The sequence below is a fragment of the Misgurnus anguillicaudatus genome, chromosome 20, assembly GCF_027580225.2.
Source record: "Misgurnus anguillicaudatus chromosome 20, ASM2758022v2, whole genome shotgun sequence".
Taxonomy (NCBI): domain Eukaryota; kingdom Metazoa; phylum Chordata; class Actinopteri; order Cypriniformes; family Cobitidae; genus Misgurnus; species Misgurnus anguillicaudatus.
The window spans coordinates 30,151,352-30,166,910 of NC_073356.2; the positions used below are offsets into that span (position 1 = coordinate 30,151,352).

Genomic DNA, 15,559 nt, shown 5'->3' on the forward strand with positions numbered 1-15,559 from the left:
TTTCTGAATGTCAAAAGATTATTGTTATTATAGGTACAGCAACGCATGCGCTTTCCGTGACTCGTTTGACTTCGGTAATCATCCAAAATGCTTTTGACAATTTACATTTGGCAGAACCTGGCCTTTTATCCACAGTGCATTACAAAGTATACATTTGTATCGTTATGCGTGTTCCCTGGACTTGAACCCATATGCGTTGCTAACGCAATGCTATAGCAAGTTACTGACACCACAGTCCACTGTAATAGAGATCAAGCTCGTGGTATAAACATTGAAATACTTAGTATTTAATTTATTCCCTTATTTTTTGCTACAAACAACATGCATATAATTTATTAAAGGGGACATTTCATGAGACTTTTTAAAAATGTCAAATAAATCTTCGGTGTCCCCAAAGTACGTATGTGAAGTTCTAGCTCAAAATACCATATAGATAATTTATTATTATAACCTAAAAAAGGCCACTTTGTAGGTGTGAACAAAAATGGGTGTGTCCTTATAAATGCAAATTAGTTAATCTCTACACTAAATGGCAGTGCCGTGGTTGGATAGTGCCAATTAAGGGGCGGTATTATCCCCTTCTGACATCACAAGGGAGCCAAATTTCAATGACGTACTTTTTCGCATGCTTGCAGAGAATGGTTTACCAAAACTAAGTTAATGGGTTGATCTTTTTCACATTTTCTAGGTTAAAAAAAGCACAGGGATAGAAGCACAATTATAGCCCTAAAACATGAAAAAAGTCAGATTTTTATGATATGTCCCCTTTAAAACTACTGTTTGGTCGACTCATAAATATGATGTCATAAATGTAAACTCAAAACTCACAAATTGCCTTAAAAGTGTTTTATTAATGTATTTTTTCCAAAGTGCATTACATAATATTCATATATTTGTTATTATTTGCCTTTATTGTGAATATTTATTTATTTATTTATTCTTGTAAACATTTAATTTTCACATTCCTTAATAAAAAGGGTTGTGTTTAAAATGCCACACATATTATACAAGGCCTGTCATGAGTTGAACAGTCTTGTAACTGATTAAGGACTGGAAACCCTGAGCATAAAGCACCCAAAGGGGCACCAAAATATAGCTCTGAAACATCTACACAGTGTCGGGTTTCAAACAGGTTAATAAAGTATTTAAACCTCCACAGGAATTTCCCGTCTTGGATCCCTTCTTAAATAGCATCAATAACAAACAATCCACATTCAACAAAACATCAGAGACATTACACAATCTCAGGAAGGCACTGCCCACGATCAAAAAAGTGGTGCCAATGTTGCATATGTTTCATAAAGAAGCTCATCTGTCTATGTTCAAACGTTTATATGATTCCTTCAAAAGGCCGAAGACACGTGCGTGGCAGATGCCACATTTACAGGTAAGGAAAAGTAAATATCTCACATTTTTGGGAGGTATTAAAACAATGAATGCTCTGTTGAAACCGTATGTGTCTGTGTTTGTTCCAACTACAATTTGAATGAATTAATGTTGGGATTGTGTAAAATGTGTTTATGTTTGACCATAAACATTCTTGGAGATTTGAAAGCTACTAAATGTAGGACAGTGTACTTCACAGATGTAATTAACATACACAGAGAGAGATATGGTCTGAGAGATATTGATTCAGATATTGATATTGTCTCTATTAAAATGTCTTTCAAAATAAGCGGCACATCACAGGTAGGTCTTTGGGGGCTCCGGGAAGCAATAGTGCACATGGCTTGACGGTTTGTGCTGCTTTTTATCCTGGATTGATCAGAATAACAGCTGCTAAAGAGTTTCAAATGTGCTTTGTTCCTCTGTGTTCGGTGATGATGAGGGAACTGGACCTGAAGGTGTAGATGGAGGCTGGAAACCGCGGTCTTCACCATCCAGACTTTTGCGACAGACAGGACAGGTGTCGTGCTGTTAACACAAACCATCACACAGTAAGGTCGGAGAACGTATACATTTCACGTATCACATACAAAAAAGCAGTTACACTATCATAATGAAGATGACAGAAAAGGGTCACAATATTGTGAGTGAAAAATTATTTAAGTTCTATTTATTGGCAAATTTTGCCTTTATTTGACAGTGATTAAAAGGAAAGGACAGGAAAGTACAGGGAGGAGAGAGTGGTATGGGATCGGCAAATGACCACGAGCTGGGAATCGAACTCGGGTTGCCGAAATTGCGAAAGCACCACATGTCGGGGCTCTGCCCACTACACCATCGGCTCGACATAAAGCGATAGCTGGCTTTAGTTTATTTTAAACTAAGGCCGTTTTTCCTCTGTGCACCACTAGAGGTCATTTCTAACATTTTTGCAAGGGATCAATAAGGTTTGGCTGGTAACCCCTTATTTACACTGCAAGCGTCCGCGACACTTTATGGCTGTGCCACGGGTGACGGGGCTGATTGGGACAACTCCAACAATGCTTGTGTTTACACCAGTTGCCCCGCAGTTCAGAAGCGTCTTTCTGCGCCGTAAAAACAAATTAAGAGTTAAAAATTCCTGTCAATTTCACAATAAACACCCTTTACAGTCTTAAATAAACACCCTTTACGTAATTGAGGATGTATTTTAGATGAATATACATAGCTACAATTCTTTAATCCTTGTCCTTTATAACAAAGTTTATTAACTTTGTTGTATACAGAAAAAATAGGACATATCAAAAAACACAACAGTGTGATTCTCACGAAATCCAGTCTTAGAAGGTGTCTAGCATAAGATTTTTTAAAAAAGCTCTTTAAGCCAATTATTATTATTTTTTTGCACATATAAGATTAAGGTCTGAACTTACTATAACCATTATTTTTGGAGGATTTAAAAAAATTTCCTATAAAATTATTTAAATTTTTTAGATTATCATTATCAAAAATTATCATTACCGCAACATGATATTACATTAAATATATGCATTTACAAACTCATGTTTGGGTAATGAGAACTAAAAAGTTGTCTAGGTACTATGACAAACAAAATTTCAACTTTTATCTGGATAGAAAAAATAAGAACTGCTTACCTGCTAGCCATCTTGAGTGTCACAGTCAATTATGTCCCTTCCAACTATTTTTTTTTTTATTGAAAATGTTAGTTCATTGAGGGCTATAGAAAATTGTGGCGGAGGATGAGAAAAATTTTCTTGGACACATTTATATTCCTTATTATTGTCTCTACATTTACTAATGATCACCAAATACCACATGTTTCTTTACTGTAAATGTTTATAGTATAACATGCACTGAAACTTTTTATTTTTTAGATTTTTGAAATTATAAATGTTTCCATGTCAAAGAACCCAAATCCAGTCATGGACACGTTGCGGTAATGACAATTTTCCCCTTAAATGTGTAAAAAACAACAAAATTGGTTTGTATGATGTCATTGGAATCATGTGCAAAATAGTACATGAAGAGATGTTTGTAACTGTATTCTTCTTATTTTGATACTTATACTTTGCATTTACTTTTTTATCAAAATGTTTCATGACACCTCATAAGTCTAATTTCGCGAGAATCACCCAACAATATACAGAATTAAACCGAACAAAACAAATTTAAGCCAAAGAATCCATGTTAGAACTCACAAAATCAATGTTTCACAAAACAAATCATGTGGTCTCCTGACGCTTCGCTCCTGAAATGCTCCTGGTTTGAGTCGGTACGGCGTGGCAGATGGAAAAAACCGTGTCGGAGCCATTACGCGCCGCAGTCACGTGCCGTGTAAATAAGGGGTTAGGATGGTCCAGTTAGCATCTGATAGTAGATAAAGCATTTTCCTTTATTGATGGCTATTCATAATAAGCTATGTATTTTGAAAAAAACTTTTAAACTTTTGAAATAAAATTTCAAAACTTTTTTAAAATAAACATGCACCGAAACGTTTTATTTTTTAGATTTTTGAAATTATAAATATTTCCATGTCAAAGAACCCAAATCCAGTCATGGACACGTTGCGGTAATGACAATTTTCCCCTTAAATGTGTAAAAAACAACAAAATTGGTTTGTATGATGTCATTTGAAATCATGTGCAAAATAGTACATGAAGAGATGTTTGTAACTGTATGCTTCTTATTTTGATACTCTTACTTTGCATACTTTTTTTATCAAAATATGACACCTAATAAGTCTAATTTCGCGAGAATCACCCAACAATATACAGAATTAAACCGAACAAAACAAATTTAAGCCAAAGAATCCATGTTAGAACTCACAAAATCAATGTTTCACAAAACAAATCATGTGGTCTCCTGACGCTTCGCTCCTGAAATGCTCCTGGTTTGAGTCGATACGGCGTGGCAGATGGAAAAAACCGTGTCGGAGCCATTATGCGCCGCAGTCACGTGCCGTGTAAATAAGGGGTTAGCATGGTCCAGTTAGCATCTGATAGTAGATAAAGCATTTTCCTTTATTGAGGGCTATTCAAAATAAGCTATGTATTTTGAAAAAAACTTTTAAACTTTTGAAATAAAATTTCAAAACTTTTTTTAAAATAAACATGCACCGAAACGTTTTATTTTTTAGATTTTTGAAATTATAAATATTTCCATGTCAAAGAACCCAAATCCAGTCATGGACACGTTGCGGTAATGACAATTTTCCCCTTAAATGTGTAAAAAACAACAAAATTGGTTTGTATGATGTCATTGGAATCATGTGCAAAATAATACATGAAGAGATGTTTGTAACTGTATGCTTCTTATTTTGATACTCTTACTTTGCATTTACTTTTTTTATCAAAATGTTTCATGACACCTCATAAGTCTAATTTCGCAAGAATCACCAACAATATACAGAATTAAACCGAACAAAACAAATTTAAGCCAAAGAATCCATGTTAGAACTCACAAAATCAATGTTTCACAAAACAAATCATGTGGTCTCCTGACGCTTCGCTCCCGAAATGCTCCTGGTTTGAGTCGATACGGCGTGGCAGATGGAAAAAACCGTGTCGGAGCCATCATGCGCCGCAGTCACGTGCCGTGTAAATAAGGGGTTAGCATGGTCCAGTTAGCATCTGATAGTAGATAAAGCATTTTCCTTTATTGAGGGCTATTCAAAATAAGCTATGTATTTTGAAAAAAACTTTTAAACTTTTGAAATAAAATTTCAAAACTTTTTAAAAATTAATTTTGCATGCAACATTACAGTACAAATCACATTATACAATTTCTTGGTTAAATCTCCCTTCATTGTTTTACTCCCTTCAGTGTAAAATTGATCTAAGACTATTTGACAGGATTCATACCAGTTGTAGCCAAGGCACAATGCAGTTGGTGTGATAGCAGTGCAGACAGGGCAGCTGCAGGACAGATTCCCCTGCAGAATATGCCTCTCTGCACACAGGGCATTCCAGTCGGCATGCTGAGAGATAAAGAAGGGGGAAAATATGTACGAATGAGCAAACAAGAAAAATGGCGGGAACAGTTGTCATATGCTGTATGCTGCCTGTCCTTCATTGAAATGGAAAGCTGGAAAATATTTACATATAATACAAAAAACTTTATAACGCAAAGAACAAACCAATCTGAGGCTCAAGAACAAATAACAAGAAAATATATTTTTTTTTTGAAAATTTTTGATATACACACACACAATGGCACAATAGGCTGTTATAGGTCACTCAAAAATAAAAGTTATCAACATCACCGACCCTCATGTTAATTCAATTTTATTTCTTTTGTAGAACTCAAAAAGTACGTTTTTTGGTCCAATTTGAGCTGGCGCTGAAGGCATGTGACTGGGACGTATGGTCAGCCAGTTCTGATGACAACACAGCTTTTCGTGATTGGTCGCCTCACTGATGACAACCATCACGTGCATTTCATGTTTAATGGATTAGTCAATTTTCTTAAAGCAACACCGAAGAGTTTTTTTTACCTTAAAATTATGTTTCAAAAAAAGTTTCAGTGGTTCATCCACTCAAAACAGGGTGAACGGCACTTTCACATTCGCTTTGCAGCCCTCTATCGGCCAAAACCGCACTAAAGAAGTTTCCAACCGTCGGGTAGCGGTCCTGTAGTTCGAGTGAAAACTACAAAAACTTGCTTTACGGCAGACCTACAATCCAATCAGAGCCAGCTATGCTGCAGTATTTACGACAGTGGTAATGAACAATTACGCTTCTAACCTGTAGGGGGAGCAAAGAGCCAGAGTTCTTTAGTGTTGCTTTAAAAAAAATCCAGATTATTCACTAACCTCCATGTCATCCAAAATGTCGATGTCTTTCTTTGTTGCGGTTTCAAAGGACTCTAAATGATCCCAAAGCGATGCATTAGGGTCTTATCTGGCAAGAAAAAATATGCACTTTTAAACCGAAACTTCTCGTCTTCCTCCTGTCGTGTGACGCGCCAGCGCGATCTCATGTAATACGTCATCATGTGAAGAGGTCACAGATGACGTATTGAAACTACGCCCCAGTGTTTACAAGTGTGGAGAAAGAGGACCGTTCCGACGTTGTTGTATGTCGAATGATACTAATTAATGTCTTTGTGTCAGTTTATAGACCTTTCTCACAGTAACCGGAAATACGTAATCGTCGTGAAAGCGGAGTTCCTGTCAAGCGCCAACACACTAGAAAAACATAAACCCGGGCAAGTTTAAAATGGATCAAAGAGTCTACACAACTTCGTTAACGGATTTGCCAAATATTACATTTGCTGATGTGACACGACTAATGGAGGAAAACTTTTTCTATGAAGAATTTGTCCATAAATTTCTAGATAGGTAGAGAGCGAGTCTAACTGTTAACTAAAACGACACATTATTAGCGTGTCCACTTACACATAATGTATGTATAGTAGATGATATAGACTACCTTATTAAAACATTATAGTCTGCTTTGAATGAAGCATTATGATACCAATTACCTTCAATTACTGCCTATGGTTGTCCAAGCGAACGTCTTGTGTGTAGCAACAATAACGTTAGCCGGATGCTATCATTATCAGTTTTTGTCTGGTAATGTCTGTGATCGTATGTTTGTGTGTCGGGGTGAACTCGTTCCAAGAAAAATGGGTAGAGACAGCATTTGGTTGCAAGCGGCGACCAGTGAGCCCTAAAATGTAGTCGTCTTTAGTGAACTGTCTGCTGCATACATGAGTGCTCCCCTTTCTTATGGTGAAGTTAGGTCCTTAACCTCGCCGGATAGCCTGAATCCATTTCTGTCTAACTTCACCATCAACAGGGAATTAATGGATTAATGGCTTTTAACATTGCCTTGACTGCGGAGGAAGTAGATTTCCGCGACGATTGCGTATTTCCGGTCATAAATACGGAAGTTGTGAGAAAGCTCTATTGTTTAAAATGGTCCGCAAATGTGCGTTTCATATATGTAACACATGACCTTTCGACATCATTACACAATTAGCCGGAGGAAGACGAGAAGTTGTGGTTTAAAAGTGCATATTTTTTATTTTTCTTGCCAAAAATGACAATCGTTTCGCTTGATAAGACCCTTATGCCTCATTTGAGATCGTGTAGAGTCCTTTAAAACTGCAATTTTAAACTGCATTAAAACTAATACGTGTTGGGGTCCATTAAAGTCCATTAAAATGAGAAAAATCCTGGAACGTTTTCCTCAAAAAACATAATTTCTTCTCGACTAAACAAAAAAACGACATCAACATTTTGGATGACATGGTGGTGAGTAAATTATCTGGATTTTTTTTGTTGAGAAAATTGACTAATCCTTTAATCCAACCTTTAGTTTCACTAATAAACATTATAAATTCATGTTTTTATGGGTAAAACTTGTTAATATACCATGTAAAAAATTAAATGAAAAGAACCAAAAGATGAAACTCTATTGGTATTTTAATAATCTAGGTTTATGTTTCCTGTTATTTTTGTGCATATACAGCAACTAAAATATTCAATATAAAGGATTTCTGGTTAAAAGATGAGTTTTTGACAAATTCACCATCTAATTCACTTCATTCATGATTAAAAAAAGGAAACGGCGCACACGTCACTACGGCAAGAAGCAGGTGTCCGACTTGACGGCTCCATCTTCAACTCCTCCCTCGATTGCAAGCGGCAGACCTAGCCGATCGGTCTGCGCAGCGCCTCATAAACTCAAACACACCTTATGACTAAGTCCCTTTAGGGAAGTCACATGACTAGGCGGGCCATGTTTGCAACGCCTCAGAGGAATTAATTCTGGCATGCAAGAATTAAGTCCTATCTACTTGAGTGGGGAAAGACAGATATCTTTAATGCCTGTGATATAGTTCGTTTTTTACATGTACTCGTACGGTCGAACGCACAGCCTTGCGTAGGTTATTTGGTTATACACATTCAAAGGCCTTTGATGCATGCGCATTGTGACAAATTGCAATGGCCTGGCCTACATACTCCTGTACGCACATGCACGACCTACGTGCACAAAGTACACGCAGTTACAAAAATCCAGCGGTGCATGTACAATTTGCGTCACGCGGACTGTACACTGACCCTCACATATAAATATAACTCTGCATAAAATCACGTGCTAAAGTCACAATCAACTGTACCATGACTTGTGTTTTGCGCTATAAAACACCTTTATTTCGGGTCTATTTCGCTACTGACTTCTGTTGCTAGAGCAGCCATATTGAGTGTTGCAATGTTCACTTATAGCTGTGCTCATGGGCAAGCAAAACTCTTAATTATTTGTAGGTGATAGATCATTTATAATAATCTAATTAGCTAACAATTCTACATGAACTGTCCCGAACAAAAAGAAATTTATCACAGTTTAGCTACAATTCAAACTACAGGGCTAAAGTCTGTATAGTAAAAGTCTAATGTTGAAATCAGGTTAAGGCAGCAAGAAATGATCAGTGGAAGTGTCCAGAAGCATGCAAACAGACCTGTTTTGCTTGAAAACACTTCAGAGGACTGTGGGGTGAACAGTGACTCAGAGAGGATTATGGGAACTTACCAGCCTGTTCTGTGGAGATGCTAATGGTGGGAAGAGATGAGATCATCTCTTTCTCAGCAGGAGGGGGACCGCTACATTCAGACTGGCCGAGCAACTGGAAAAAGATAGCAGTATCAAGATATGTGTAATGCATCTTAAATTTCAGCAAGAAATTACTATAATGTGGTAGACTTTTCGTGGTAGAGGTCACACTCTTGAACTGTGACCAATTTAAGTGCCAACGGACAAAACATATTGATGACTAATAAGGCTGAAGATGTGAGTCATTTTACAAAATGGTGCATGAGATGATGTCACCAATGACAATGTTACTCACCTGTGTAATGACCACATCTAGACCACCTTGTCCCCAAGCATAATCTCCAGGGTTAGAGTGTAACATGCTTGACCTGATAGGCAAAATTATTGAATGATAAATCAATGGATGTACCGTTAGATTTTCTTTAAATGTGTTTTACTGAATTTGGAGGTCAAGCAAGAACACCATCACACACCATGAAGATGTTTGGGAATCTGTGCTTTCATCATTGGTAAAAAGACCAGCCAGGAACTGCTGGACAATCCTAAAATAAACAAAGAGAAGTTTTGTTTATCAGCACCCAGGATTTTCAAAAGCAAGATAATACATTTTATTGTATTTTATAGGACAATATATAAAAAGCCATGAAAATGAACGAAATAACATGCAAAAAAAACATTTTAATGTTAGAAGTATAGTTTACCCAAAATGTTGTAATTATTTACTCATCCTCAAGTTGTTTCTCTGCTAAACACAAAGGAAGATATTTTGATTGATTGTAATCAAACAGAAGCACCACTGACTTACATAATAATGGAAAAATACTATATAAAAGTCAATGGTGCTTCAGAACTGCTACAAACATTGCTCAAAATATCCTCCTTAATGTTCTGCAGAACAAACAAACTTGACTTGAGGATGAGTAAATGATGACAATATTTCATTTAAATTTTAATCCCCTAAAGTTAAACATTTGATTTTTACTGTTTTGGAATCCATTCAGATGATCTCTGGGTCCGGCGGTACCATTTCTAGCATAGCTTAGCATAATTCATTGAATCTGATTAGACCATTAGCATAGTGCTAAAAAATAACCAAAGAGTTTCTATTTTTTTCCTATTTAAAACTTGACACTTCTGTAGAAAAGTTTCGATTTTCTAGGCAGATATGGCTATGGAACTATACTCTCATTCTGGCGTAATAATCAAGGACTTTGCTGCTGTAACATGGCTGCAGCAGGCAATGATATTATGCAGCGCCTGAAAATAGTCCCCTGCTATTGACAGTAATATCACTACGCCTGCTGCAGCCATGTTACAGCAGCAAAGTCCTTGATTATTATGCCAGAATCGCAACTTTAATTTGCGTCGGCCTTAGTACACGATGTAACTACAGAAGAGTCAAGTTTTACATAGGAAAAATATAGAAACTCTTTGGTTATTTTTTAGCGCAATGCTAATGGTCTAATCAGATTCAATGAATTATGCTAAGCTATGCTAAAAGTGCTAGTGCCAGACCCAGAGATCAGCTGAATGGATTCCAAAACTGTAAAAATCAAATGTTTTACTCTAGGGGAGCTGGAAAATGAGCATATTAAAAAAAAAAGTGGAGTGTCCCTTTAAGCTATAAAATGTTTTACTGCAACATACAGACTTCCTCAAGGGGACGCATTCAGATATAAGTATGTCTTATTAAATAGATTTCTGTTTAAAACTATTTATGGGAATCTTTTATATGATGAATAATACTTAACTAAAATCTACTTATGCAGTAATCACTGCTAAATTACATTTATATAAATGTATTGGTATATATTTTTATTACTGTAATATATAATCAAAATGTGTAGGAACCCTGACTTATAAAGGACTGACATGCATTTTAACAAGTTATGGTCTAGACTAAAAAGGTAAAAACAAATACAACCATGCAAATAGAGTATTAGCATGTGTAAGCTAAACATACTGTCCTAAACTCACTACAGTTTAAACATTAAAGTTACAAATTTAAATGTCAGTGGAAAGTAAGATGAGTATTCAAATGTCAGTACTCATGTACTCGACTGTCCAAGACAGGCTGTCAAATTCTATCAGAATTAGAAATGTTTTCAAAAATTGTACAAACGTTCACAAAATCTGCATGTTAAAGGGGACATATCATGAAAATCTGACTTTTTTCATGTTTAAGTGCTATAATTGGGTCACCAGTGCTTCTATCAACCTAGAAAATGTGAAAAAGATCAACCCAGTAACTTTGTTTTGGTAAACCATTCTTTGCAAGCATGTGAAAAAATAGGTAATTGAAATTTGTCTCCCCCTGTGATGTCAAAAGGGGATAATACCGCCCCTTAATCTGTACTATCCAGCCACGACATTGCCATTTAGTGCAGAGATCAGCTCATTTGCATTCCATTTTTGCTCACACCTACAAAGTGGCAATTTTAACATGCTATAATAAATTATCTATATTATGATATTTTAAGCTAAAACTTCACATATGTACTACATATTTACATCTTTAAAAAGTCTTATATATATATATATAATATAGTTATGTAAAATATATTGCATTCCTGTCAAGGGATCCTTCTTAAAGTTACACAATGCACCTTTAACTTGCACTACCATTCAAAGGTTTCAAATGACTGTCCACACTTAAAGGTTCAGTGTGTATATTTTAGCGGCATCTAGTGGTGAGGTTGCGAATTGCAACCAACGGCTTAATCCACTGCTCACCCCTCGCTTTTGAAACACATAGACAAGCTACGGTAGCCGTCTCCGGATAAACATGTCAAAAAATGTGTCTGTTAAGGGCTTCTGTAGAAAAATGGCATGGCGACTTCCATGTAAGGGGACTCTCAGTGTATGTAGATAAAAAGGTCTCGTTCTAAGTTAATAAACACATAACGGTTTATTATGAAAGGTCTTTATACACCCCTGATAATAGTTTTGTATATTATTTTGCATTTCTGTCAAGAGATCCTTCTAAAAATTACACACTGCACCTTTAAGCAATAATAATAACAGTAAGCTCTTATAGTAAATTGTGTCTAATGAAACAAATGAATATGTTTGCACTATTACATTTTCATCTGAAAAAGTAATTTCAAACATTTAAACATACACGTTCAGATTTTTAAGATCATGAGGAACATCTCAGTTAAGCGTTTCTAAACGTTGAATGGTACTGTAACCAAATATTCCTCTTTATGCACGTCCTGGAAGAAAGCAGCTGTAACAAGTGGTACTACACACCCCTCCACAGCCTGTTCCTGATCCAGTCTAGTGTTTCTCTGTTGGCTGTTTTCTTGAGGGAGTTGTGTCGACTCAGTGCAGTCTCTTAAAGTCTCCACGGAGGCTACAGGTCCCAGTGTCCCAGGAGCAGGATCACCAACTGTAGCCTCGACCCCAGAGCGGCTGGGGAGGGCATCTGTGACCGTGGGGTCAGAAAGGAGGGCTGAATGTTCCATGAACAACAGCTGGCACAGCTAATGGTAAGGAAAGAAAACAAAAGAGGTTTTAGTGAAAGAAAATGGTAAAATCATGTGTGTGTTTTAAATATTTCATATAAGATTTCTGTGTGAACCCCCACCCTCCACTATAAGTTATTCTGCATTATAAGTGGTGCTTGCTATTATTATACTTATTATATTTATTACATGTATGGTACATCTGTGTAATTATACTCATGCATAGGTCAAATATTGACAATTCCACAGCAAGATGTAAGCCATTGTTTTGTTTTGTCTTTATTTGATTTATTGTCTATATAAAATTTTCATAAAATGACTTGTAATCCTGTAGCTCAGTGTAACAGCATTGCATAGCAGTGCAAAGGTCATGAATTCAAACCCAGGGAACACACATACTGATAAAAATACTGATAAAAAGTCACTATGGATAAAAACATTTGCCAAATGTGTCAATTTAAATATAAAAAGATAAAACGAACCAGTTCACAAATATTTTACCTCTGCAAACTGTGAGTTCATTTCATCACTGTCTACATCTGCTGCATCCGTGCCATCAGTGCTTTGTAAAAGACTAAAAAGCATGGGTTAGTTGTTGTAAATGACTCTAAATAAAAGTCGAAACAGACTAAATAATCCCATAGATACTTAATGACTTTAAGCACAATTCAAACTTGATCATTATTACAGTTATTGAGATACCTGGGCTCACCTGGAATTCTCTAACACCTCTTCAATGAAGTCAGATTCACATCTTGGACATACAAACTCCTGTAAGGATTACAGATTGGATCTGATTTATAATAAATGTATAATTTTTCCTGTAACTCAATTGGTAGAGCAGCACAAAGGTTCAAATATCATGGATCCCCATACGGCAAAAAATACATTTCTTTGGCCAAAAATATATTTATATTTTATATATATTTCAAATATTTTATATTTATAAATATACGCTAAATACATTTTGTAGAATGTAATGCTCAATTGAATATATTTATTAATTTGGAAATATATTTAGTTTTAACCTTCATATATCAACATATATTTTTAAAATGTATTTCAAGGGGAAGCAAATACATTTCTAATTGTACATTCCATATGGAATTTTTTTTATTTTTTTGCCTAAATATATTTTAAATATATGCTAAATACAAGTTAATTTTATAAAGTATAGTTTTTAAGTTGAAAATATATAATTGTACCATTTTAAAACTGCTAATAAACAAATAAACAAAAAACAAATATATAAAGATAAGATAAACAAAGTTTACTACGTAAATATGTTTCCTTGGATTGAAATTTATGGAGGGCTAAATATATTTTTTAATGTTTTAAAATGTATTAACTTTTATGTAAACATATTCCAAAATATTTTTTGCCATTTTTAAATATTTTTAAAAATATATTTTTTTGCGATATGGTCACACATACAGATAAAATGTGTACTTTGAATTCACAGTAAGTAGCTTTCGATAAATCAGTCGGAAAATGCATTTAAATGTATTTATTCCACATTTAATATATGACCTGACAGCAGAGCCAAATTTATATTCAGACATTTATTCAGACCTGTTATTGCATTGGCTCTGGTGAGCGCGTGTGTTTATAGTTTAACCGAGGTTGCAGACGGTCGTGGGCTAAATTTGGCATCTGTGTAACTCCTAAACTTAGGTACGGAATTCCATACACACGACACCCATCACACACATTATAACGTTTAATCTGTAGTTTACATATATAAATGTCATTACGCGGTTTAACGTTATTGAGTTAATACGAAAAGACGCATTCAAATAGCAATGAAAACTAAGTTAGTACTTCTACTGTAAGTTAATAGACAACTGCAGTTATGTCTGAAGCAATAATAGACTAAACGCACAGAATTCATCTCAGTCAAGTGTGGTTTTTCTTTTTACATACCGGCAGTTTTGGATCGATTTCACCTTTACAGCAGTGACAGAAGAAGCGGTGTCGCGCGGCAGCCTCCGCCATTTTCACACATCAGATTAAAGCAGTGTGTGACGTCGGTTGTCAAGGAGACGCGTCAGTCCGATTTGACCCCATGGTTATAAATAAATCTGATATTTGTAACATTTATTATCAATCTTTGTTTGCTTATGGGGAAATATCATATGCATAAACAAAATGTTATAAAGGAAAACAATGTTTTGTTTGTTTACTTCTTAGTTTGAAAAAGGTAACGCAGTTATTTGTATGATGTTCTTATACCAGTAACATTTTTTATTTATTTATTATTTTTCTATTTGTCTAACAAATTATTATACCATTTTATAATATATTTCTAGTTATTTTATTGTTTATTGATTATAATGTGACTGATAAATTGGCCACATTAAATAAATAATGTACTTACTATAATAAAGTGTAATAGTATATCCCTTACGAAAATGAACCATGGATTTACTACAGTTAAAACCAAAAAAACATGGTTACTGTAGTAAAACCATGGTAACCACAAAATAACCATATTTTTGACAACCATGGTTTTCAAAAACCATAGTTAAACCATGGTTAGTGTACCATGGTTTTTCTGATAGTAATCAATAAAAAAAAAAACACCAAAGAACCATGGTTACTACACTTTTATAACAATAAAACCATGGTTAATTTTCGTAAGGGATTATAACCATGACTATACTTTGTTAATGTATACTTTTCTGAAGAATTAACGGTAACACTTTATTATAATGTTCATGATTTAACATTAGTTAATGTATTAACTAACATGAACAAACCATGAGCAATACCTTTGTTACAGTATTTATTCATCTTTGTTAATGTTAGTTAATAGAAATAAAGCTGTTCATTGTTTGTTCATGTTAGTTCACGGTGCATTAACTAACGTTAACCAAATTTTAATAAAGTATTAGTAATTGTTGAAATTAACATTAATAAAGATTAATAAATGCTGTATAAGTGCAGTTCATCATTAGTTCATGTTAACTAATGTAGTTAACTAATGTTAATTAATTAACATTATAATAAAGTGTTACCGAATTAACTATAGTTAAATCATAAAGAGGCAGTTTAGATTAATCCAGGACTATGTCTTAGTTATATTAGGACATTTAAACCATTTTTACAAACATATGCTATACAAAAAACAATACTGGTGTGCATCCTGAG

The 15,559-nt window shown here is 34.9% G+C and overlaps 1 protein-coding gene across 4 annotated transcripts; it reads right to left on the bottom strand.

The window, feature by feature from the left end:
- Positions 1-831: 831 nt before the first annotated feature.
- On the bottom strand, positions 832-14,487 carry rnf115b (ring finger protein 115b). Of its 4 annotated transcripts, none has more exons than XM_055220053.2 (9): positions 14,333-14,486; positions 13,122-13,180; positions 12,911-12,983; positions 12,195-12,427; positions 9,416-9,484; positions 9,238-9,310; positions 8,922-9,015; positions 5,247-5,362; positions 832-1,914 (listed from the first exon to the last, which is right to left on the bottom strand). In XM_055220053.2, the coding sequence occupies exons 1-9, from the start codon at positions 14,402-14,404 to the stop codon at positions 1,780-1,782; spliced, it is 924 nt and encodes a 307-aa protein (XP_055076028.2). In that variant the 5' UTR covers positions 14,405-14,486; the 3' UTR covers positions 832-1,779. The 4 variants fall into 4 exon arrangements, with proteins under 4 accessions (XP_055076028.2, XP_073714605.1, XP_055076030.2 ...); XM_073858504.1 differs by having other exon boundaries at positions 13,122-13,202; positions 14,333-14,414; XM_055220055.2 differs by having other exon boundaries at positions 13,112-13,180; positions 14,333-14,402.
- Positions 14,488-15,559: the final 1,072 nt, after the last annotated feature.